This window comes from Spermophilus citellus (assembly GCF_964194105.1).
Source record: "Spermophilus citellus genome assembly, chromosome: 2".
Lineage (NCBI taxonomy): Eukaryota > Metazoa > Chordata > Mammalia > Rodentia > Sciuridae > Spermophilus > Spermophilus citellus.
In genome coordinates this window covers 247,525,041-247,545,436 of record NC_138183.1, presented here as the reverse complement: position 1 = coordinate 247,545,436, position 20,396 = coordinate 247,525,041, and the positions used below count along the sequence as shown (strand labels likewise).

The 20,396-nt window shown below is 47.0% G+C and overlaps 2 protein-coding genes across 5 annotated transcripts; both read right to left on the bottom strand.

Moving 5' to 3' along the window:
* Positions 1 to 67: 67 nt before the first annotated feature.
* On the bottom strand, positions 68 to 2,194 carry TMEM179B (transmembrane protein 179B). Of its 2 annotated transcripts, none has more exons than XM_081281394.1 (5): positions 2,015 to 2,194; positions 1,076 to 1,276; positions 865 to 999; positions 615 to 693; positions 68 to 419 (listed from the first exon to the last, which is right to left on the bottom strand). In XM_081281394.1, the coding sequence occupies exons 1-5, from the start codon at positions 2,164 to 2,166 to the stop codon at positions 258 to 260; spliced, it is 729 nt and encodes a 242-aa protein (XP_081137520.1). In that variant the 5' UTR covers positions 2,167 to 2,194; the 3' UTR covers positions 68 to 257. The 2 variants fall into 2 exon arrangements, with proteins under 2 accessions (XP_081137520.1, XP_081137521.1); XM_081281395.1 differs by having other exon boundaries at positions 1,076 to 1,263; positions 2,015 to 2,147.
* On the bottom strand, positions 2,165 to 17,920 carry TAF6L (TATA-box binding protein associated factor 6 like; the record flags this gene model as incomplete). 3 transcript variants are annotated; one of them, XM_081281323.1, is made up of 12 exons in its annotated part: positions 17,768 to 17,920; positions 17,004 to 17,061; positions 14,596 to 14,755; positions 14,093 to 14,179; positions 13,255 to 13,405; positions 13,051 to 13,101; positions 12,412 to 12,506; positions 8,893 to 8,967; positions 8,552 to 8,772; positions 8,057 to 8,189; positions 3,118 to 3,246; positions 2,165 to 3,013 (listed from the first exon to the last, which is right to left on the bottom strand). In XM_081281323.1, exons 2-12 carry the CDS (start codon positions 17,009 to 17,011, stop codon positions 2,240 to 2,242), a joined length of 1,884 nt encoding a protein of 627 aa, XP_081137449.1. In that variant the 5' UTR covers positions 17,012 to 17,061; positions 17,768 to 17,920. The 3 variants fall into 3 exon arrangements, with proteins under 3 accessions (XP_081137449.1, XP_081137448.1, XP_081137450.1); XM_081281322.1 differs by lacking the exon at positions 17,768 to 17,920 and adding an exon at positions 17,575 to 17,738 and having other exon boundaries at positions 2,166 to 3,013; XM_081281324.1 differs by lacking the exons at positions 17,004 to 17,061; positions 17,768 to 17,920 and having other exon boundaries at positions 2,240 to 3,013; positions 14,093 to 14,174; positions 14,596 to 14,751.
* Positions 17,921 to 20,396: the final 2,476 nt, after the last annotated feature.

The following is a 20,396-nucleotide window of genomic DNA, read 5'->3' as shown; positions in this document are numbered from 1 at the left end:
TGCTTGTTTCACCTTCACTCCTTCCCATCACCTACTTGTTTTCAACATCAAGAACACAATACCAAAATGAAGAAAGTAATACTAATATTTTGGTACAAAAACAGCTATAGGAAGAGAGGTGGAGAGGGGCCTGTTACCTTTCCCTCCTGGAGGGAAAACTGGGGCTTTCAGCACTAACAGGGCTGTGTGGGGACAAGAGGATTACAGGCACTTGGGCACAAAGTCGTTGGCTGCAGAATGCACTATTTGGTTACTCTTCAGGAATGGGACAGGCGTGGCCCAACAAGAACATCTGTCTCAGAGCTCCACTCAGGGTCTCCCCTCTCCAGAGGTCGGTATGGGGTGGCTTCAGACTTCCACTGCATGACCTGGAGCACCAAGACCACACACCATAATACCAGATTCACCCATGAAGAGGTCTGTGGGAGACAGAACAGGAATGTGAGGAGTCAGGCCATCACAGATCCAGTCCTTCCACCCACACACCAGTCTGTCAGGCTGACACGCCCTTCAGCTCCTCTTAGCTTGTCAGTGGTAGGCCAAGCTCATATTCATTGGTGAGCATCCTTATAGCTACAGATACTTGTATGAATCAGTGTGTCTCTGGGTCTCACTTCAGCATTGTGTAGGTTGGAGTAAAACTGCAGAGCTGTTCCAGGGGGTGTCCATGGAATTTTCTGAGCTTCAGAGCAGCTGTGAGGTCAAAGAGACAGTTTTCAGAAAGAAGTGGGGATACACCCTAAGCATACCTGTACCCAGGTGCCCTTTGAGGTAGAGAGCAACAGACAGAAAATGGGAGGTTACAGGACTACCCCTCTGCAGAAGGAAGGTAGCCCCAGCCAGGCTTCCCTCCCTCCTCATTACCTAATTGTACTGTTCAGGGAGATGATGGAATTGCAGAAGGATCTGGTGCCAAATCGAAGGATACAGGCAGATACTAAGACCAGGAAGATGGCTATAGCTGAGATGGCCAGTGCAACACGGAGCCCTATAAGACCTCTGGGGGAGAGAACAAACCTTGCGGTTGATGGCTTCATCCCACCTCAGCCCCTGGTCCTTGGGTTGGGACATTCACCTTTTTGAGTCTTCGATGCAGCTGCTGTAGACCCAGAAGAGCAGAAGCAGGAGGCAGTAGAGGGCCAGGAAGCCAGAGGCCCCTGCCACAAAGTAACAGAGGGATGGGGCCGAGGAATGGGATAAGGCCAGGAAGGAGCCATTCCGGGTGGTCATACCATACAACGGACAGCTACCCCTGAAGGAGCCCTGTGGAGAGAAGCTGCTGAGTCTCAGATTTCAGTCAGTGCCTCATGATACAGGTTTCTGGCAGGTGTTAGGAATACAGACCAGGGCCACTCTAGAAATTGTGTGTGCATTGTTAGTTCCTGTTTCTGGCATGAGAAACTAGTATAGAGGGCCTGTTGGGTAAACCTCAGTGGCCAGAATGATCAGGATGTAGGCAGTGGTTATAGAAGACAAAGAACTTAAAAAGTCTCACAAACTCTGGTCTTCCTTTGTGCAGAAATCCCAGAGTGTGACCTTCAAAAAGTATCTCCAGTGTTATCTAGTCTGTAAAAGAGACATACTAGCGCCTACTTTATTAGTGGCTTAATGGTCCCATGTTTAACAAGATTGCCTGACAGTAGTAAACAGTTTTCTACAGGGCTGTTGTCACTTAACATAGTTGCAAATGTGGCTGCTTGATCACCTTCACTACACTATGCTTTATTTCTCTTATAGCTCAGCACAAATGGCTCCTGATTCATCCGATGAAAGCAGGGCCGGGGCTGAAGTCTCTTTCAGAACCAGGGCAAAGTTACGCAGAGGGAAGCTCTATCTGGCGATGCACGACTCTCCTGGCATCTGGTCCCTTTGCCGAAAGAACGGCTTCGGTAGGACCTGACTGGGCCAAGCCAGGGCACGGCGAGAGTCAATGCATTTCATCCGCAGGCCAGCCGTCGCCGGGCCAGAGTCACAGCCCGCCTGGCCACCCGCCCGGCCCCGCCCCCAGCCGCACCTGGGTCCGGGTGAGCGTCGCGGCCGCCACGGCGCCGCACAGGAAGGCGGCGGCAAAGAGCGCGAGCTCGACGCGCTGCAGCCAGGGCAGCGCCATGGCGCCCAGGCTCCGGGGAGCAGCGCCTCGGAGCCACCCGCCCAGCCCCGCCTCATCCGGCGCGACCCATGGACGCGGAGCCATCACTTCCGGGCGCGACATTTATTTGGAAGGCGGGGACGGGCAGCCTCAGAGCGGTAGGTACAGCGAGTAGTCCGACAGCGCCCAGCGGCGGGCCGGGCGGCCGGTGCGGCCGATCATGGGCAGCTTCTGCACATAGCGGGAGGCCGGGCTGGGCCCGTAGGGCGCGGGGAAGGCAGTTTGGAAGAGGCGCCCGCGGCAGCGCCGCCCGGCCTGCCGCCCGGCGATGATAAAACGGAAGTGGGGGGCGCCGCGCGGGGCAAAACGGCTCTTCTGGAAGACGTCGCGCGTGCCGGCGCCCGGGCCCTGCTGCCGGGGCGCTCCCCGCGCCCGGTGCACGCGCGGCAGCGGCCTGCCCTCAGAGGGCGCGGGCGCCGAGGCCGACGGGGGACCGCCGCCGCCCCGGGGGCTCTCGTCACCCTGCGGGCTGACCACGGCACTGGCCGTCAGCTGCGGCATTTTCCGCACTGAGTCCGGGGCGGCTGCCGGCTCTTTCTTCTCCCCGGGCGGCCTCGGGGCAGTGGGTGCAGGCTGGCCCGTGCCAAAGCGGATGGCCAAGCTGTCACCGAAGAAGGCGTAGAGCTCACGGTAGATGTCCGCCAGGGTCACTGAGGGAAAAGGGTCCTCAGGCCCCGCTCCCCCTGGTGGCACCGGAAGACCAGACCCAAAGCTTGGCTCTGCACCGCCCCCGGAAGGAGACTCCTGAAGGAGAAGGCTGTCCCAAGGCAGGTCTTCGGAACACCGGAACCCCCTGCCGCCTGGGCCACCCGCGCTGGGCTCGGCTGCTTGAGCCTTCATCTTCAGCAGGCGCTCTACAGCCACCTGTAAGAGGAAGGGACGAGGATGAGCCTAAGCCCATCAAGTACTCCAAAGTAAGCGTGCTGAGCTCATTCGGGGGAAGGAGGCTAGAAGGGGTTGATACTCACCAGAATGGCTCCATAAACTTTGTGTCCATCTGCTTTGACCTGAGCATTAGATACAGAATAATCATCCAGCACAGCCTGCAGGTTTGTCCAGTAAGTAGACAGGTGTGGGTACAGGACTCTTTCTACCGCCTGGAAAGAAGAAATGCAATACGTCTCTTTGTTGTGTTGTTTATTGCCTCTCAGGTACCCTTTTCCTGGGAAAGACCTAATTTTATCTGATTCTATACAGGGCTCAATCCTCCTAAACTCTGACTGGGATATTAAGCCAACGTTTATTTGGAACCTTCCTATATGCCCAAGGCTTTGTTAAGCAATGGTGATAAAGATAAGAGTACAAAGTCAGACAATATGAAGTGACCCCACCATCCTGCTATATGTTTGCTGGAGGCTAATCGAGCATATGTTAAAAATCCTTGCTAACAACACAGATTAACAGTTTGCAGACTAGTGAACACAGTCATCAGGAGCAAGTACAGTTCTCATTTAGATGTAAAGTGTAACTCAGTTCAGGCCATCTGCACAAAAAACACCAGAGAAATAGACTCTGATTATACAATTTTAAATCTTGTAATTAATTTGAGGGAAATGCAACTAAGACTTGGAGATGACATTTGTTGAATAAGGCAGATTTTGGTCACTCATTCACAGGATAAACTTTTGAAAATGTTGACAAAACTCAAATTCCTAGAAAAACTATTAACTTACTGCTGACTCACAAAGAAATATGAAAGTTTAAATAACTGAAATACATTAAAATAATAGTTAAAAGTTACAAAGAAAACCATGCCAAAATTTATAAAGATCTACCAAAGTAAAAAGGGTTATCTCAATTTATAAAAACAAATATTTAAAAAATGTTATTTCCCTTCATTCTGCAAGGCCAATACAATCCTTATACTAAACCTAGACAGCACATGAGAGAAACATAATTGATTTAACTCAATATAAATACTTTTGCCAGGAATGGTGGCACACACCTGTAATCCCAGCAACTCAGAAGGCTGAGGCAGGAGGATACCAAGTTCAAAGCCAGCAACTTAGTGAGGCCCTAAGCAACCGGGTGAGACCTTATCTCAAAATATAAAAAGAGCTGGAGATGTGGCACAGTGTTTCAATCCTAGATAGATAATTTGAAAGTTTAGCAATCCCCGCAGTATAAAAATGCAACATGGGCTGGGGTTGTGGCTTAGCAGTAGAGCACTCACCTAGCACATTCGAGACCCTAGGTTCAATCCTCAACACCACATAAAAATTAAAAAAAAAAAGGGCTGGGGATGTGGCTCAAGTGGTAGTGCGCTCGCCTGGCATGCGGGCGGCCCGGGTTCGAACCTCAGCACCACATACAAACAAAGATGTTGTGTTCGCCTGTCAAGAGCTAAAATAAATAAATATTTTTAAAAAAATTTTAAAAAAAAATGTGTCCATCTACAACTAAAAATATATTTTTTTAAAAAAATGCAACATATTCCATTAAAAGCTTTGGGTTTCCTTTTAAGTCTATACCATGACCAAGTGGAGTTTATCCTAGAAATGTAACCATAATTTATCAGAAAATCCACCTGGTGTGGTGGTGTGAAACTATAGTCCTGCTTAGGAAGATGAAGTGTGAGGATCACTTGAGCACAGGAATTCAGTGCCAGCCAACCTGAGCAACGTAGTGAGACACCATCTCACAAATACAACAACAATAACAACAAAATTAAGAGTTTAGCTCATTGGTGGAGCACCCGCCTAACATGCCTGATGCCCTGGGCTCCATCCCCAGCACTGGGAAAAAAAGAGAAAAAAATCATTAATCACACTGGCAGATAAAAGCAGAAAAACCGGGCTGGGGATGTGGCTCAAGTGGTAGCGCGCTCGCCTGGCATGCGTGTGGCCCGGGTTCGATCCTCAGCACCACATACAAACAAAGATGTCGTGTCCACCAAAAACTAAAAAATAAATATTAAAATTCTCTCCCTCTCTCTTTAAAAAAAAAAAAAAAGCAGAAAAACCTTAGGAACATTTGGAAAAAAGCAGATAGAGCCAGGTGCAGTGAATCCTATAATCAGCTACTCAAGGGGCTGAGGCAGGAGGATCACAGGTTCAAAGTCAGCCTCAGCAACCAGCCTCAGCAACGTATCAAGGCCTTAAGCAACTCAGTGAGACCCTGTCTCTAAATAAAATACAAAAAAGGGCTGGGGATATGCCCCAGTGGTTAAGTGCCCGAGTTCAATCCCTGGTACTAAAAAAAAAAAAAAAAAGGAGGGGGACTGGGGTTGCAGTTCAGTGTTAAGGCGCTTGCCCAGCACGTGAGAGACACTGGGTTCTGTTCTCAGCACTGCATATACATTAATGAATAAAATAAAGCCCATCAACAACTAAAAATACATTTAAAAAATTTGGAGTTGTAGCTCAGTGGTAGAAAATGTCTAGTGTATGTGAGGCAATGGGTTCAATCCTCAGCACCACATAAAAATAAATAAATAAAGGTATTTAAAAATAAAGCTGGGCACAGTGTGGCACACTTGTAATCTAACTAGGGAAGTTAAAGCAGGAGAATTGCAAGTTCAAGTCCGAACTCAGCAACTAGTGAGAGCCTATCTCATTTAAAAACTTTTTTAAAAAAATGTCATTTTCTCACAGAAATAGTCAAATCAGAAAACTATCTAGGGGCTGGGGATGTGGCTCAAGCGGTAGCGCGCTCGCCTGGTGTGCATGCGGCCCGGGTTCGATCCTCAGCACCACATACAAACAAAGATGTTGTGTCCGCCGATAACTGAAAAATAAATATTGAAATTCTCTCTCTCTCCTCTCTCTCACTCTCTTTAAAAAAAAAAAAAAAAAGAAAGAAAGCTATCTGCATCTTTGAGGGATGATACTGGGGATTAATCCCAAGAGCCCTCCACCACTGAGCTATATCCTCAACCTTTTTGTTATTTGTTTATATGTTTATTTATTTTGGTATTTGGGGTTTGAACCCAGAGCTGGTTTACCATTGAGCCATATCCCCAGCCCTTTTTATTTTGACATAAGGTCTCATTAGGTTGCTTAGGGCCTTACTGAATTGCTGAGCCTGTTCTCAAAGTCTGAATCCTCCTGCCTCAGCCTCCTGAGTTACTGGGATTATGGACAAGAAAGTTAACATTTTTAAACTGAAAAAAGAAATGCAGAAAAAGCATCCAATAAAAGATCAATATAGGGGCTGGGGATGTGGCTCAAGCGGTAGCGCCCTCGCCAGGCATGCGTGCGGCCCGGGTTCGATCCTCAGCACCACATACAAACAAAGATGTTACGTCTGCCGAAAACTAATAAATAAATAAATAAATATTTAAAAAAAAAAAGATCAATATAATAAGAAAAATAATACATATAACAATTTTACTAACCTGAGAATATGTAATACATATACACAGTACACATTACCCTAAATGGGAAAGGTTATAAGCATTTTGTTTTTTATATATATACTGGGGATTTAACCCAGGGGTACTTAAGTACTAACCACATCCATGGTGCTTTTTTTGTATTTTATTTGGAGACAGGGTCTAGATAAATTGATGAGGCTGGCTTTGAATTCTTGACCCTCCTGCCTCAGCCTCTCCAGCTGCTAGGATTATAGGTGTGCACTACTCCACCTGGCTTGCACTTTTTTTTAAGTTGGAGATTTAGAGACAGGGTCTCACTGAGTTGCTTAGCACCTTAATTTTGCTGAGGCTGGCTTAGAACTCCTGATCCTCCTGTCTCAGCCTCCTGAGTCACTGGGATTACAGGTATGCGCCACTGCACCCACCACTTTTTTTTAACCTGGTGCTGAGAATTGAATCCAGGGTTTATACATGCTAGGCAAGCTCACTACTATTCAGTTACACACCCTAACACTTCTTTGAAAATTGGAAATGACAAAATTATTTTCATAAGGCAGTACTAGTGATCCTTGCAATAAAATTTTAAAAATACTACAGTTAGAAAAGAAAGATGTCATTACTTGCACACATCATTATCTACATTAAAACCCCCAAAGAATTTTCAATGATAGTTTAGGAAAATAGCTGGATAAACACCCAAAGGTCAACTGTATCTCTGTATACCAACACCATTGAAGACACCACTGTGGCAGCATCAAGAGCAGCAAGGATCTAAGAATAAATGTAATAAGGCTGGGGTGGTGGCTCAGTGGTAGAGCATTTACCTCACGTGTGAGGCACTGGATTCAATCCTAAGCACCACATAAAAAGATACAGTTACTGGGTCCATCTACAACTAAAAATAATGTTTTTTAAAAAAGGAAATGTAGTAAAAGGGACTGGGAATGTGGCTTAGTGGTGGAATACTTGCTGCCTAACAAGCTTATTTGATCCCAGCATGAAAAAAAAATATATGTGTGTGGGAGTGAGTCTCCTTTGAGAAATTATGAAAGCATCTTAAAGACAAGACCTTAAAAAAATGGAAATACATTTCCATGGTCAAGAAAACGATGTCACTTTTTTTCTAAAACTAATAGATTGTTTGATTCCAATAAAAATCTCCACAGCAGCAAACAGAATTATTCCAGGTACACAAGAATGGCACAGCATAAAAACCCACTAATATACCTATTATTAACAAAATATTAACCTAATATTAACAGAACTAAAACACATAATCATTTGGTAATCTCTGTAGAAATGCTATAAAGATTTGACAACATTCAAAATCTATTCATGTGTCAAATAATACAAGAGAGAAATGGGAGGAACTTACAAAATGAGGTTATATAAACATCTGCCACAGAGGACTTCTGAAGGGATAAAACATTTATATACATAAAGTTAAACTAAGTCTGGCCTAAGGGAAGAACTCAATACATGGCAATAGCAAGCACATATCATTTTCATGATAAAAGACACACACCAGAAATATTTTTTTTCAACACATAGGGGAACTCTCATGGTTCTATAAAAAAGGCCAGGGTTCTCACCTTCCAACCAAGAGCATGCAGCCCCACCACAGCCCCATAGTGAGAGCAGAGAGGCCGCACAGGGTCTGCTAGGACCTTCTGCAGGGAAAGCAGAATCTGCTGGTAGAGGCCACTTACAAGGTCCCCATGAGTCCTGTGAGAACAACATTCAGTCACAGAAAGAAATGAAGTGCAGCACTGTCCAACTGTCTCAAGATATGGCACACAAAGAGACTAGTGTGGCACCCGGGGGCATCTAAGGTTAGTGGACAAGGTTGCGAGGCTGGGGGGTAGGGGTGGTGACTGGCTCAGGATCCAAGGGCTGAAGGAACAATACCTCCATATATTGGTAACCCAGTTGTAGAATCCCAGTGTGCCACAGCACACCAGCAAGGGAGCTCTAAAGAAAGACATTCTCATCCCCTAGAAGCCTCAAAGCCAGAGGCTTTACCCCACCTCCCTCCCCAACCCACTTGAGTACAGCAATCCCACCCTTTGTTAAAACCCAGTGGCTACCAGAAGATGTGGCTGAGCAGGAGGGCAGCCCCATCCCGCAGAGTCCAGTGGTCATTCAGGGGGTTGATGGAGGCAGCCAGTGGCTCCAAAACACAGTAAAGGACACTGCCCACCAGGGAGCGGACATAGGGCCCCAGGCAGAGGTGTGGGTTGCGAACCAGGCTCCGTGCTACCTGCAGCAGCCGGTGCAGCTGCTCCAGGTCATGGCTTACAGATTTTACCTGTTGACAGAAGAGGGTGGCTGAGAGGGACACAAGGGAACAGGCAGGAGCCTTCTGGCAGCACCTTCAGTGAGCCCTCCACACTGCTGAGTCATCTCCCCGCCCACATTGGTCACTTACCCCACTGACCACATAAACAAAGTAAGGCAGGAGTGCTGCAATCTTGGAGTTTGTCTGAAGGTCCTGCAAAGCGACCTGAAAGGAAGGGACCAGGATGCACTAGAACCACCACCCCAAGATTAAACAGCCATGGCTCTGGAGCATAGTTAAGCACCATCTTCATGTATTTCTGTGTTAATATTCAGACTCTTTGATCCAAGAATTCTGGCAATTTAACCTACAGAAACACACTATCATGCAGCCACACACAGTACTGTCTGTAATAATAAGAAAGTGAATAAAACCTAAATGTCCAACTTTTTTAACTAAGAAAACCAAGTTGTAAAACCAGATGTTTAATATAATGCCACTTAGGTATATACTAGAGTAACCATACTTTATACACCAGGGAAATATGTGAGTGGAGAAATAGAACACTCTGTTTTTATTTGTATTTCTACAATAAACATGTACCGTTATTAGAGTGAATAAAAGCATCTCAGTCCTGAACCTTTACCACCTGGACTCTCCAAACTCCTTTGGAGAAAGGACTTAAATCTAATAGCCATGAAAACAGACAACAGAAGAGTGAGAAAGGAGCTCAGTCCCTAAGCCCTACAGCCAGCCAGCTACACTGAAAGACAAAAGGAAGAGGAACCAAGCTGTTTTTTTTTTTTTTCCCTTGCAGTGCTAGAATCAAACCCAGGGCCTCACACATGCCAGGCAAGCACTTTATAACTGAGCTACACCTTCAGCTATGAGCCAAGTTTTGAAGACAAGAATGAATGAATGATAGCACTATTCCTAGTTTAGCAAAGGAAATATCTGTAGCCAGACACATGAAAACATGAAGGATATAAAACACTTCACATAAACTTGACGAGGCAGCCCACACCCATAATCCCAGCAACTCAGGAGGCAGAGGCAAGAGGATCACAGGCCAGTATCAGCAATTTAGTGTCAGGAGCACTCTGGAAATACATGCCTGCTGGGAGGCCGCCACAGCATGTGACCAGCATTTTCCTCTCCAGATTGGTTTGAGGCACTGTTGGTCACTTCCAGTGATCTGGCCACTTTCTTTTTATTTTTTTAAATACCTTTATCTCATTTATTTGTATTTATGTGGTGCTGAGGATGGAACCCAGTGCCTCATACATGTTAGGCGAGCGCTCTACCAACTGAGCTACAATCCCAGCCCAATCTGGCCACTTTCAAGTGGATGTAGATGGTAGCCCCAATCTTTTGAGAGTAGTAAAAATGTTAACAAATGTGTCTTCATGCGTAGGCGTGCCTTCCTGCAGCCCCATGGGTTGAGCTACGCTCACCTGTTCCTTTGTGAAATTACCCCTTTGCCCTGTTTGGGATAGAATGTTCCAGTGGAAACGCCCTTTGTGTGTCCTCTTCTTTTGCTCTGCCTTTGGGTGTGGCCTTCCTAGTTGTCAGTCAACCTGCTGACAGCAGACATCATAAAGCTAGACTCAAACCCCTGAAACCTGACCTTTGCTTCATTTGAATAGCTTCTCCTCAATAAAAGGGGTCAGCAAGCGCTCACTCTCTTTCTGCGGACCCTTAAGGTTAGAGGAACCGTCCCAGGACCACAAAGAAAAAGGTATCTCTGTCTTTTGTGTGGTTATTTTGTGCAGCCCAGTTCCCCTGGAGTACCCCTGAGTGTTTCAGTCGAGAGGAATACGGCATATGCCCTTTAGTTCTGAGCAAGAAATACTGAACAATTATTGTGGCCTGCAATAACTTGGGCTTTACCGCTGCTCAGGTAATGAGGCATCATTCTAGGAATAGGAATTACCCAGTGGGGTTGAGTTACACTCACCTGTTCCTTTGTAATCCTATCCCTTTGCTCTTTATGGGATAGAATGTTCCATGGAACCTCCCTTTGTGTGTCCCCTATATAAAAATAAAGAATTCCAGTGGTTCTCTCTCTTTCCATGGACCCCTAAGGTCGGAGAGCCCTCCTGGATTTTGAAAAGGTACCTCTGTTTGTTTGCGTGCTTTGCCATTTTCTTAAGTTATTGGAATAGTCAGATTAGTGAACCCAGCATAGGTCACCAGCGAGGATAGATGGTGATAATCTAGTAAAACTCTGCTCAAAATAAAATGGGCTAGGGCTGGACGCAGTGGTATCCCTGTAATCCCAGTGGTCCGGGAGGCTAACGCCTCAGCAACTCAGTGAGGCCCTGTCTCTAAATTAAATATTTAAAGAGAGCTGGGGATGTGGCTGGTTAAGTTTAAGTGCCCCTGAGTTCAATCCCTAGTACCAAATTAATTAATTAATTAATTAATTTTAAAAATGGGCTAGAGATGCAGATCAGTGGTAGAACACTTCTTAACATGCGCAAGGCCCTGGGTTAAACCGCCAGTATGGAAAAAACTGAGCAAACCACCTTCTATCCACAGTCAGATGAGAACTCAGTCTCACCTGACTGTGCACAGAAGATGACAGATGACAGGTGTTCTGTGGGAAGCCATTCTGACACGTGATTGGGTGGCTCCCGTTAAGGGTCTGAGGCGCTCTGGCTGTGTCGAAGCTTTCCTGACCCTTTCCTGATGAGAGAGCCCATCCGTGTGGGGGTGTGCCTGACCACTGACCCCGGGGACCCAATCACTGACCCTGACCTTGGAGTGCAGCCCCCCCTCAACCTTCATTGGATGGAATTCTCCCCTGAATCTCTTGTTCCCCAATAAAAGGCTACTCCCCGGCGTGTTCACTCTCTCTCTCTCCTGCTAGCCCTGAGTAATCCTCGCTGCCCTGCTGGGCGGTTAGAGGAGGGAACCAGAGAGGGGAGCTGTCTCGGACCTAGCAATATAAATAAGGTAACTGAGTCTGTGTGTTTTATTTCGATCTCATCTAGCTAACTTTATGCCTAGAACCTCATTAATGAAACCATTGCACAGGCCGCGTGGTAGAGTGTTCAGCAGGCCCTGTGGAGCCCAGAGACTAAGTGCTGCAAAGCAGGTCTGGCCAGGCACACAATCCTGGCCTCTTCTATTTACTCTTCTCCTTTCCTGTCCAAGTCCAGGCAAATAAAGGCTACAATATGGATGCCTCATTTGTCCCAAAATCAACAGACACCACAAATAATGGGCTCTAGAATGAAGATGTCAGGGAGTCTCTCCAGGCCCCATCTAGCTAATCCTACCCCAGGGAACAACAGAACCTGCTAAAGGATGAAGGGATTGGGAGTGACAGGAAGGCTGCCTCAGAGAACTATACCCACCCTGAGGAAAACTTCCACCCACACTGCTCAGATGGTCTCAAGAAGCCAGGAAATACGCAACTGAAATTATTTCATGAGATTTAAGAGTCTGACTTTGAGGGCTGGGTTGTGGCTCAGTGGCAGAGTGTTTGCTTCACACATGTGAGGCACTGGGTTGGATCCTCAGCACCACATAAAAATAAGTAAAATAAAAATATTGTGTCCATCAATAACTAAAAAATAAATATAGATAGATAGATAGATAGATAGATAGATAGATAGATAGATGAATAAGCCTGACTTTGAGCTCCAACTTGGAAACACTCACCTTCATCAGCTGTGGATCATCCCCTAGCACAGCCCGTGTCACTTGCTGATAGTACTTGAGCAGGTCATCCGTCAGTGAAGATACTGCACTGGGCACTACAAGGGGGTGGGCAGGAAGTGGGTGGATGGAAAGCTGGCCCAACCTACTCCTGCAGCCTGCTCCCCCACGCCCACCACTGACACATCCCCAAGAAGCCCATTCAGACAGAAGAGCCACAGTGCGGAGACTTCAGCTGTGATCAGCAGCCTGCTCCACCCTAGCCATGCAGGCACCACACACCTCAGTGTTCTGTCCGCTCTCTCCTAAGTACTCTTTACCAGGCATTCCTGCTCAGTCCTCGAGTGCCATACTGATGAGTCTCAGGCTCTGTGGAGCTCTGTTCAGCATCCACTGAAGTGAGACACTTCACCTTAGAGACCCCAGCTTGCTGCCTAGATTTCTGTTCTGGCCTCCAACATACTGCATCATATGATTGGTTACGGGTCTGAGATCCCACCTCCAACTCAGCCCTCTGAGCAGGGATCAGTACCTGCTCAGAACACAGTGCAAGGTAGGCACCACAAAATGCTTGTCAGATGCAGATAGAGGCACAGAGGCCCTACCCTCAGCATCTAAGAGAAGAAAGTTTTTATACCTTACCTGATCCTTGAGGTGCCAGGTTCCCTTTGCCGTCCAGGTAGGAAACATGAACTAGAACCAGGTCAGAGAGAGATGTCAGGCTGGGATTTTCCCCCTCATCACAACACCTACATCTCCAAATTCTACCCCATTCACCAGTCAGTCCAACACCACTGCTGACCACCCACCTGCTGTCCCCAACCCATGCAGGACCCCAGCAGCCACCTCTGACAGCTGTCTCAGCACAGCCTTTGGGGATGTTGGTAGCCAGGGCCAGCTCCACCAGGTTCACCTCTCGGTCCTCAGGAAAGTAGAGTTCACCCTCCCTGGCAGGGCGCAGAGGCAGTGCCTCCTGAGACCCATAACCACACACAGCCTAAGGAAAGGGGATTAGAGAGCAGCCTGAATCTAGGGAGGAAACAGGTACCATGAAGGGGCACTACTGCTAAAGACAGGGAACCTATGTCTGAGAGAAGTCTAGAGGTTCCCAAGAGAAGCAGAGGAAATCTGGGGCTCAGAGCCACTGCTAGGAATTTGGCTGGGGCATCCATGGCTTGCTGGGTCAAGTGGTAAATAAGCCCCCTCCTCAGAGCTGTAGAGGTTTTGAGCCCCACCCCTAAACTCCTGGGTCTCATTTGCACTTACCCAACTCTGAACACTCACTACTCTCTCTCCTAGTCACACTAATCTCTCAACACCCTGCCCCAGAACAATATACAAAAACATGCTAACACCACACAAATTCTCAGTTCCTCCTTTACCCAGCATGCCTGTTTTTCTTCAGGATTACATTAAACCAGGTTCAAGTTCTTTGCCCTCCATAAGGCTTAGTTCATGTCCCATCTCTTCCAAGAAGCCTTCCCTACCCTCGAGGTCCCCAGTGACCTCCTCTCTACTCTGTTCAGAACTCATACTACTATGGTCTGGACCCAGCACCTGGCATTTGTCCTGTTGTGGCCGTGTTTGGTCTTCATGTCTCATCATATCATTAACTCTGAGCTGAACATGGAGGTGAGTTCATGCTCATGCTACATGAGCCCTCTGTAGCCTGCACCCCTCTCACCTCCACACTGCTCCACCTGAGGGCCCTGTTGAAATCCTCAACGGTCAGCTTCCTCCGTTTCGTGTGCTTCATGAACTGAGAGCTGTTCTGGGAGGGCAGAAACAGAAGCCAGAGTCAGGAGACAGGGAGCCGGTGTGGAAGCCCCAAGCGAAATGAACTACACTGGGGAAGAGGCAAAGGAGACATCACACCAGTGATCAGAGTCTGCATTCCAGCCCAATTCCTACACAACAATCCATCTGGTGTCACATCTCACACACAGAATGTGACAGTGTTGCCACTCTGCCTGTGGGGCTGTTATGAGAAGTACTAGAAAATGCCTGATGAGCATTTCATATGCTGGCAGCCTGGCTGGCTAGATACAAGCTCTGACAAGGGCAAGGACAACCTCAGAGCCTCAAAGCACAGGGAGGTGCCCAACATGCACGTGCTAAGTAAATCAGAGTAGGAACAGGTGAGGAAAGGAACAAGGACAGCAGGGGATTGGGTACTGAAGGAGGCACCTGTGTGGCTTCTCTGAGACGGTAGCACACATCCTCAGCGAGAAGGGCTGCCACTTCGTCACTCAACTCCAGTCCTGTACTCTCTGCCATGAGGCGGACTGACTCCCGAGGGATCTCCACAAATCGCCGCTCTTCTCGCTCTGACATGGCCCCAGTGGAGCTGGGAGTAAAGACAGAAGATTTTAAACGCTGCCCCCAGTATGCCTGAGAATCTAGGAGGACAAGTCAAGACCTCTCAACCAGTCTTGCTGCTCTTGCACCACAATCCCTGAAGAGGGAGCTCAGAATACCCAGTTAAGGAAAATGAGTTTTAGGGAAGAAAATAGGCAGGTCAGTGAGCAGACAATAGGGAAGCTAGGGAAAGTGCCTGGCCTTTGGGTCCACAGAATTGTGCTCTGCCATTTACTATGTGAACCTGGCTAGGACCTTCATCAGTCCGAGCACTGGTATTCCAAATAGGGGCAATAATCTCTGCCCTAACTTACTGTGCCCTAACTTACTGTGAAGATAAAATGAGATGATATCTGAGAAAATCAGGAACTAGACCACAACTCCAGGGCTGCAGATGTAATTTAGTGGTAGAATGCCTGCTTAGCATGCAAAAGGCCCTGGTTTCCACCCCTACACACACACACAAAAGAACCACCACCACAAAGGGAACACTACACCAATGAACAATGTCATCATTAACTACAAACAAAAATTTCATGTCCTCTTTTCATTCTTACTACACCCACCATCAACTAAATTTTTATGAAAAGACTTTAATCCTCACACTGCATTACTAAAATATATCTCTAATGTTCCTCCATTGCTTATGAAAAAAGACCAAACTTCCTGGTTTGACATATTACTTTTGGTCCCAAATCCCCACATCTGTTCACACTGATCCCTTCTCTAGTAAACCAGGCTAGTGTCTTCCCACCTTGCCTCAGGCCCTTCTACCAGGCTTTTGCTCAGACTGACTTCCCTCCTTCTCCTCTTGGTAAGACAAACCCAGTCTCTGGGATCTTCGGTACCATATGACATCTGGGCCAGCCAGGCTTTTAGAAGTTGGGCTTTTTGCCCATGTGTCTGGTCTTCCCCATTTTGGCTGCAAGGCCTAGATGCAGGAACCTGTTGTGTTCATATGATATGGCAGAATAAGAACCTAACAAAAACAGACATGACGGCTCACTCTGACAATGCACACTGCAGCTGGAAGGTAGACGCACACACAATTCAAAGTGAGACAACAGGACCTCAGGCAGCAAAGCCTGGTTCCAAGGTGACCCACCCAGACACTGCTCCCACTACTCTCTGGTTCTCTTTTTATATTTTTATTTTTTTGTTGTTGTTGATTTACCTTTATTTATTTATATGTGGTGCTGAGAATCGAATCCAGTGCCTCACACATGCTAGGCAAGTGCTCTACCACTGAACCACAACCCCAGCCCCAAGACTCTTGTTCTTTATTCCTAAGTGCAATGAGCTTCCTACTTGGCTTCCACAGCTCTCTTCTCGATGGCTCTCAATTGCTTTTGAAATAAAGAAAATATCTGGCCCATGCCCCAGAGTCTGCATATACCTGCCTACACTTATTCAAGTTTTCTCTTTTGTATTCTTCATTCCCACCCATATCCCCCTTTTACTTCCTCAAAACATTTTATTTCAGGACCTTTGAATGTTATTCTGCTTTGAAGTCTCCTCATCTTCCACCCTGACCTCTTTGTCTAGTGAACTCCTACTCATTCCTTTAGATCTCAGTACAAATGTTACTTTCTCCAGGAAGTTTTCCCAGATTCCCTACATGTTCCTGTACTCTGTCTTCAAGACAGTTATAAAAATTTGTAGAAGCCAGGTATGGTAGCTCATGCCTGTAATCTCAAACCCTGTCTCTAACTTAAAAATAAAAAGGGCTGGGGACAGGGCTGGAGCTGGGGCTGTGGTTCATCTCATTGGCAGAGCACTTACTTGCCTGGCACAAGTGAGGCACTAGGTTCAATCCTTAGCACCACATAAAAATAAACAAAATAAAGATATTAAAACAAAAAAAGGGGGCTGGGGATGTGGCTTAAGCGGTAGCGCGCTCGCCTGGCATGCGTGCGGCCCGGGTTCGATCCTCAGCACCACATACAAAGATGTTGTGTCCGCCGAAAACTAAAAAAAATAAATATTAAAATTCTCTCTCTCTCTCTCTCTCTCCCCCTCACTCTCTCTTTAAAAAAAAATTAATTAAATAAATAAATAAATAAAACAAAAAAAGGCTGGGGACATGGCTCAGTGGTTATGCACCCTGAGTTCAATCCAGGCACCGCCCCCCTTCCAAAAAAAGTTTGTAGACATTTGTGTGACTTTTTAATTAACACCTACCTACCCACTAAACTATGTAAGCTCCATGGCAGCCAGGACCATGTCTGTTTGCTCACCTTTGCATCCCAAGTATCCAGCAATGTCACCACATACTAGGTCTTCAATAAACACTTGCTGAAAGAAGGAAGAAAGAATGGCTATTTTACTAAGCACATAAATTGCCTGAAGCACTGAGTAAACACTATGTATGGATTACCTTATTGGATCGACAATGATATACATGTTATATATGTTGTTATCTCACAGCCAAGGTGATCAAACCTGAGAGAGCTAACAGGGCTTACCCAAGATGATCCAGTGAGCGCTAGCTAGTAGGTAGCAAGGATTCACACCCTTTTTCCTAATCATTCCACAACACTGCACTCAGGTGCTGCCAGCTTGTGTGGGGAAGAAAACCCAGATTCGCAACCCAAAGAAACTGGTGTTGGAGACCCACCACTCGGCGACCCTCGATCCTCCAATCAGTTTCCACATCTGTAAAATGGGAGCACTAAGTCTTGCCTTGCCGGCGTTTCCCTATTGGGACCCCGTAAGATCTGGCCTGTGAACAAGGTCTTTCGCTCCTCAGCCTCCTCTCCTGCCCATCCCCAGCCATTAGTTACTCTGGTAGGAGGCGGGGACACTGACCTCCACGTTCCAGCCGATATCCGTCCTCCCACCCAGCCCGGCTCACCCCAGGCACTGAGGGCTTGGGGTGGGGTAGGAGGTCAAGGTTCACGAACTTGGATCACGTGTACAGGGAAGTGGGCGGGCCCCAGCACCTGTAGGGAGCAGCCCGCGGAACGACGGGGAGCCCTTGGGCTTGGCCAGGCCAGCTCACCTGAGAGCTTCGCGTGGCGAGGGCAGCTACCGAGGCGTGGGCTGTGGCGGCAGCTCCCACTCACCCGGCTTGCACTAATTCCCTCTCTCCGCGCCCGGGCACCACCCTCCACGAGCCCAGCCAATCGCCGGCCGTCTGGAGAAGTTCCCGCCCTCCGGGAGCCTTCCCGCCACGTGATTAGCCTGTAAGGCAGCGCGGCGCGGACGCAGGACGCCCGAGATCACGTGATGCTGAAGGCTCCAGCTTCTTAAAGCAACATCTCTCGCTAGTTTGCGAAGCAGGTGTGTATGGTTTGGCACGCATTGAATAAACATGTCCTCTAATCCCAGCTACTCAGGAGGCTGAGGCAGGAAGATCGCAAGTGCAAGACTGAAGCGAACCTCAGCAGCTTGGTGAGCTGTCTCAAAACAAAAAATAGAGGTGTAGGGATGTAGTTCAGTGGTAGGACTGAAATACATTGGACTGGGTCCAATCCCCAGTACCAAAAAACAAAAATATTCTTGTGGAAAAGCATTTCCATTGCCTTGTTTTTTGTCTGCTCCCCAGTTTACGACCACTTTCAATTTCGCGACTATAGGAAAAAGCTTCAGACTTTGGTGTCTGGCTTAATTTTCCTGCTCAACCTCCCTCTCCAACATCACCTAACCTGCCTCTTCCGCTTCCTGAAAGGTAAGTGGGGCTCCCGGCAGCTGTTCCCTGCGGACAGAAGAAACTTTTGACAGGACCAAACACAGGTGCAAGCTTTGAATTCTGTCCAGTGAGCCAAATATAAGTCCTCACCTGCCTCCATACTTCTTGACCAATTTACAGGACCATACAACCCTGATAGCTCCCTTTTCTGACCTCCCATTATGACTAAAGCCACTCAGTTCTCAACTGATAAACAGTGGGCTTACTGAATAAAGGACGGTATTTGGGATCACCGAGACACGCCTTGGGGAAAATTACCTAACCATGTTTTCCCGCATATACAAACTGAGGTAGCAATGCCCGCCTCATAAGTTTGTTGTAGATTAAATAATGTCTGTGAAAGCACCTGGCGAGAGGGGGGATTGAACTGCCATTAACACATCACAAGGGAGATAGTGAATTGCTCTACTAAGTTCACCCAAGATGGGGTAGTTTGCAGGGGGCTTTTCTCCCTCCCCCTCCCTTCCACACACTGCAGTTTGAACCAGGGGCACTCTACCACTGAGCTAACCCACATTCCTTATTTTTTTGAGACAGGGTCTTGATAAATTACTGAGGCTGGCCCCTGGAGTCGCTTAGATTAAAAGACTGTAACACCAAACCTGGCTTAATTCGTTTTTCATCTTTATTATTTATTTTAAAATTATTTGTAGTGTATAGGATTGAACCCAGGGCATTCTACCACTGAGCTACACTCCCAGCTCTTTTATTATTTTAGTTCTAGAAGGGCACTTTCTGCAGGGGAATATGTGCGTATAAAGCCTCCTCACCCTTCCTCTTTCTCAGGGCTAGATGCTCTTGTCTAGAAAAGAAAATCCTCTGGGACTCGGTGCTGTGAAAACCTGATGGATGTAACTAGGGTTGCTATAGCAACCCCATCTGAGGAGCCGGACTCCACTTAGTCTCTTCCAGTTATATTCAAAGTAACATTGGAGTGGTTTCCTTCTTCAATGCTGAGTGTCTGTCCTCTGGGAAAGGAAGGAGAAAGGAGGCCCTCCCTCCTGAAGGTCTGAATTTGATTGTCAGCTCAGCCTCATTTGGGCTGCTAGTGGATCACCTAAGGTTTATTGGATGGACAGCCAGTGGCAGCCACCAGCTCAGGTGCATATATAAACCATACAATAACCTTTTTTTTTTTAAGAGAGAGAGAGAGAGAATTTTAATATTTATTTTTTACTTTTTGGCGGACACAACATCTTTCTTTGTATGTGGTGCTGAGGATCGAACCCGGGCCGCACGCATGCCAGGCGAGTGCGCTACCGCTTGAGCCACATCCCCAGCGCTAAAACCATACAATAAAATTATGGGGGGAAGCCACAACCATATACTTCCCATTCAAAGGGACATGGCCTATGTCTTCCTGACAGAATTACAGTTTCTCATGTCTGACTCAGACATGAAACTTAACGGGGGCATAACTGAACCCAGATTTGACAGATTAGTCAGAAGCAAATAGGCAAACTAGAAAAGGGCACTTCAACGTGGAGAAATAGTCTTGTGGTTTGTTTTAAATTGTAGATGGACACAATACCTTTAATTAATTAATTAATTTTTATGTGGTGCTGAGGATCGAACCCAAGTCCTCACATATGCTGGGCAAGTGCTCTACCACTGAGCCACAACCACAGCCCATCATGTTTGTTTAATCTTGTAGGCATTTCATGTATTTTTTGTGACCCTGATTATAAACTCTTTTGCGTAGCATGTGTGAAGCACTGGGTTCGAGTCTCAGCATTGCAAATAAATAATAGTTCCATCAACAACTAAAATATTTAATAAAAATAAATAAATAAAAGGGCTGGTGATATAGCTCAGTGGTACAGTTCCCATTTCAATTCCCCAGTACCACAAAAAATAAAAGGGATGTGTTGGGACTCTGTAATCTGCGCTATTACTCTTCTCTGGTTCATTTCTCCTTATCTGTTGTTTCTTCCCCCCT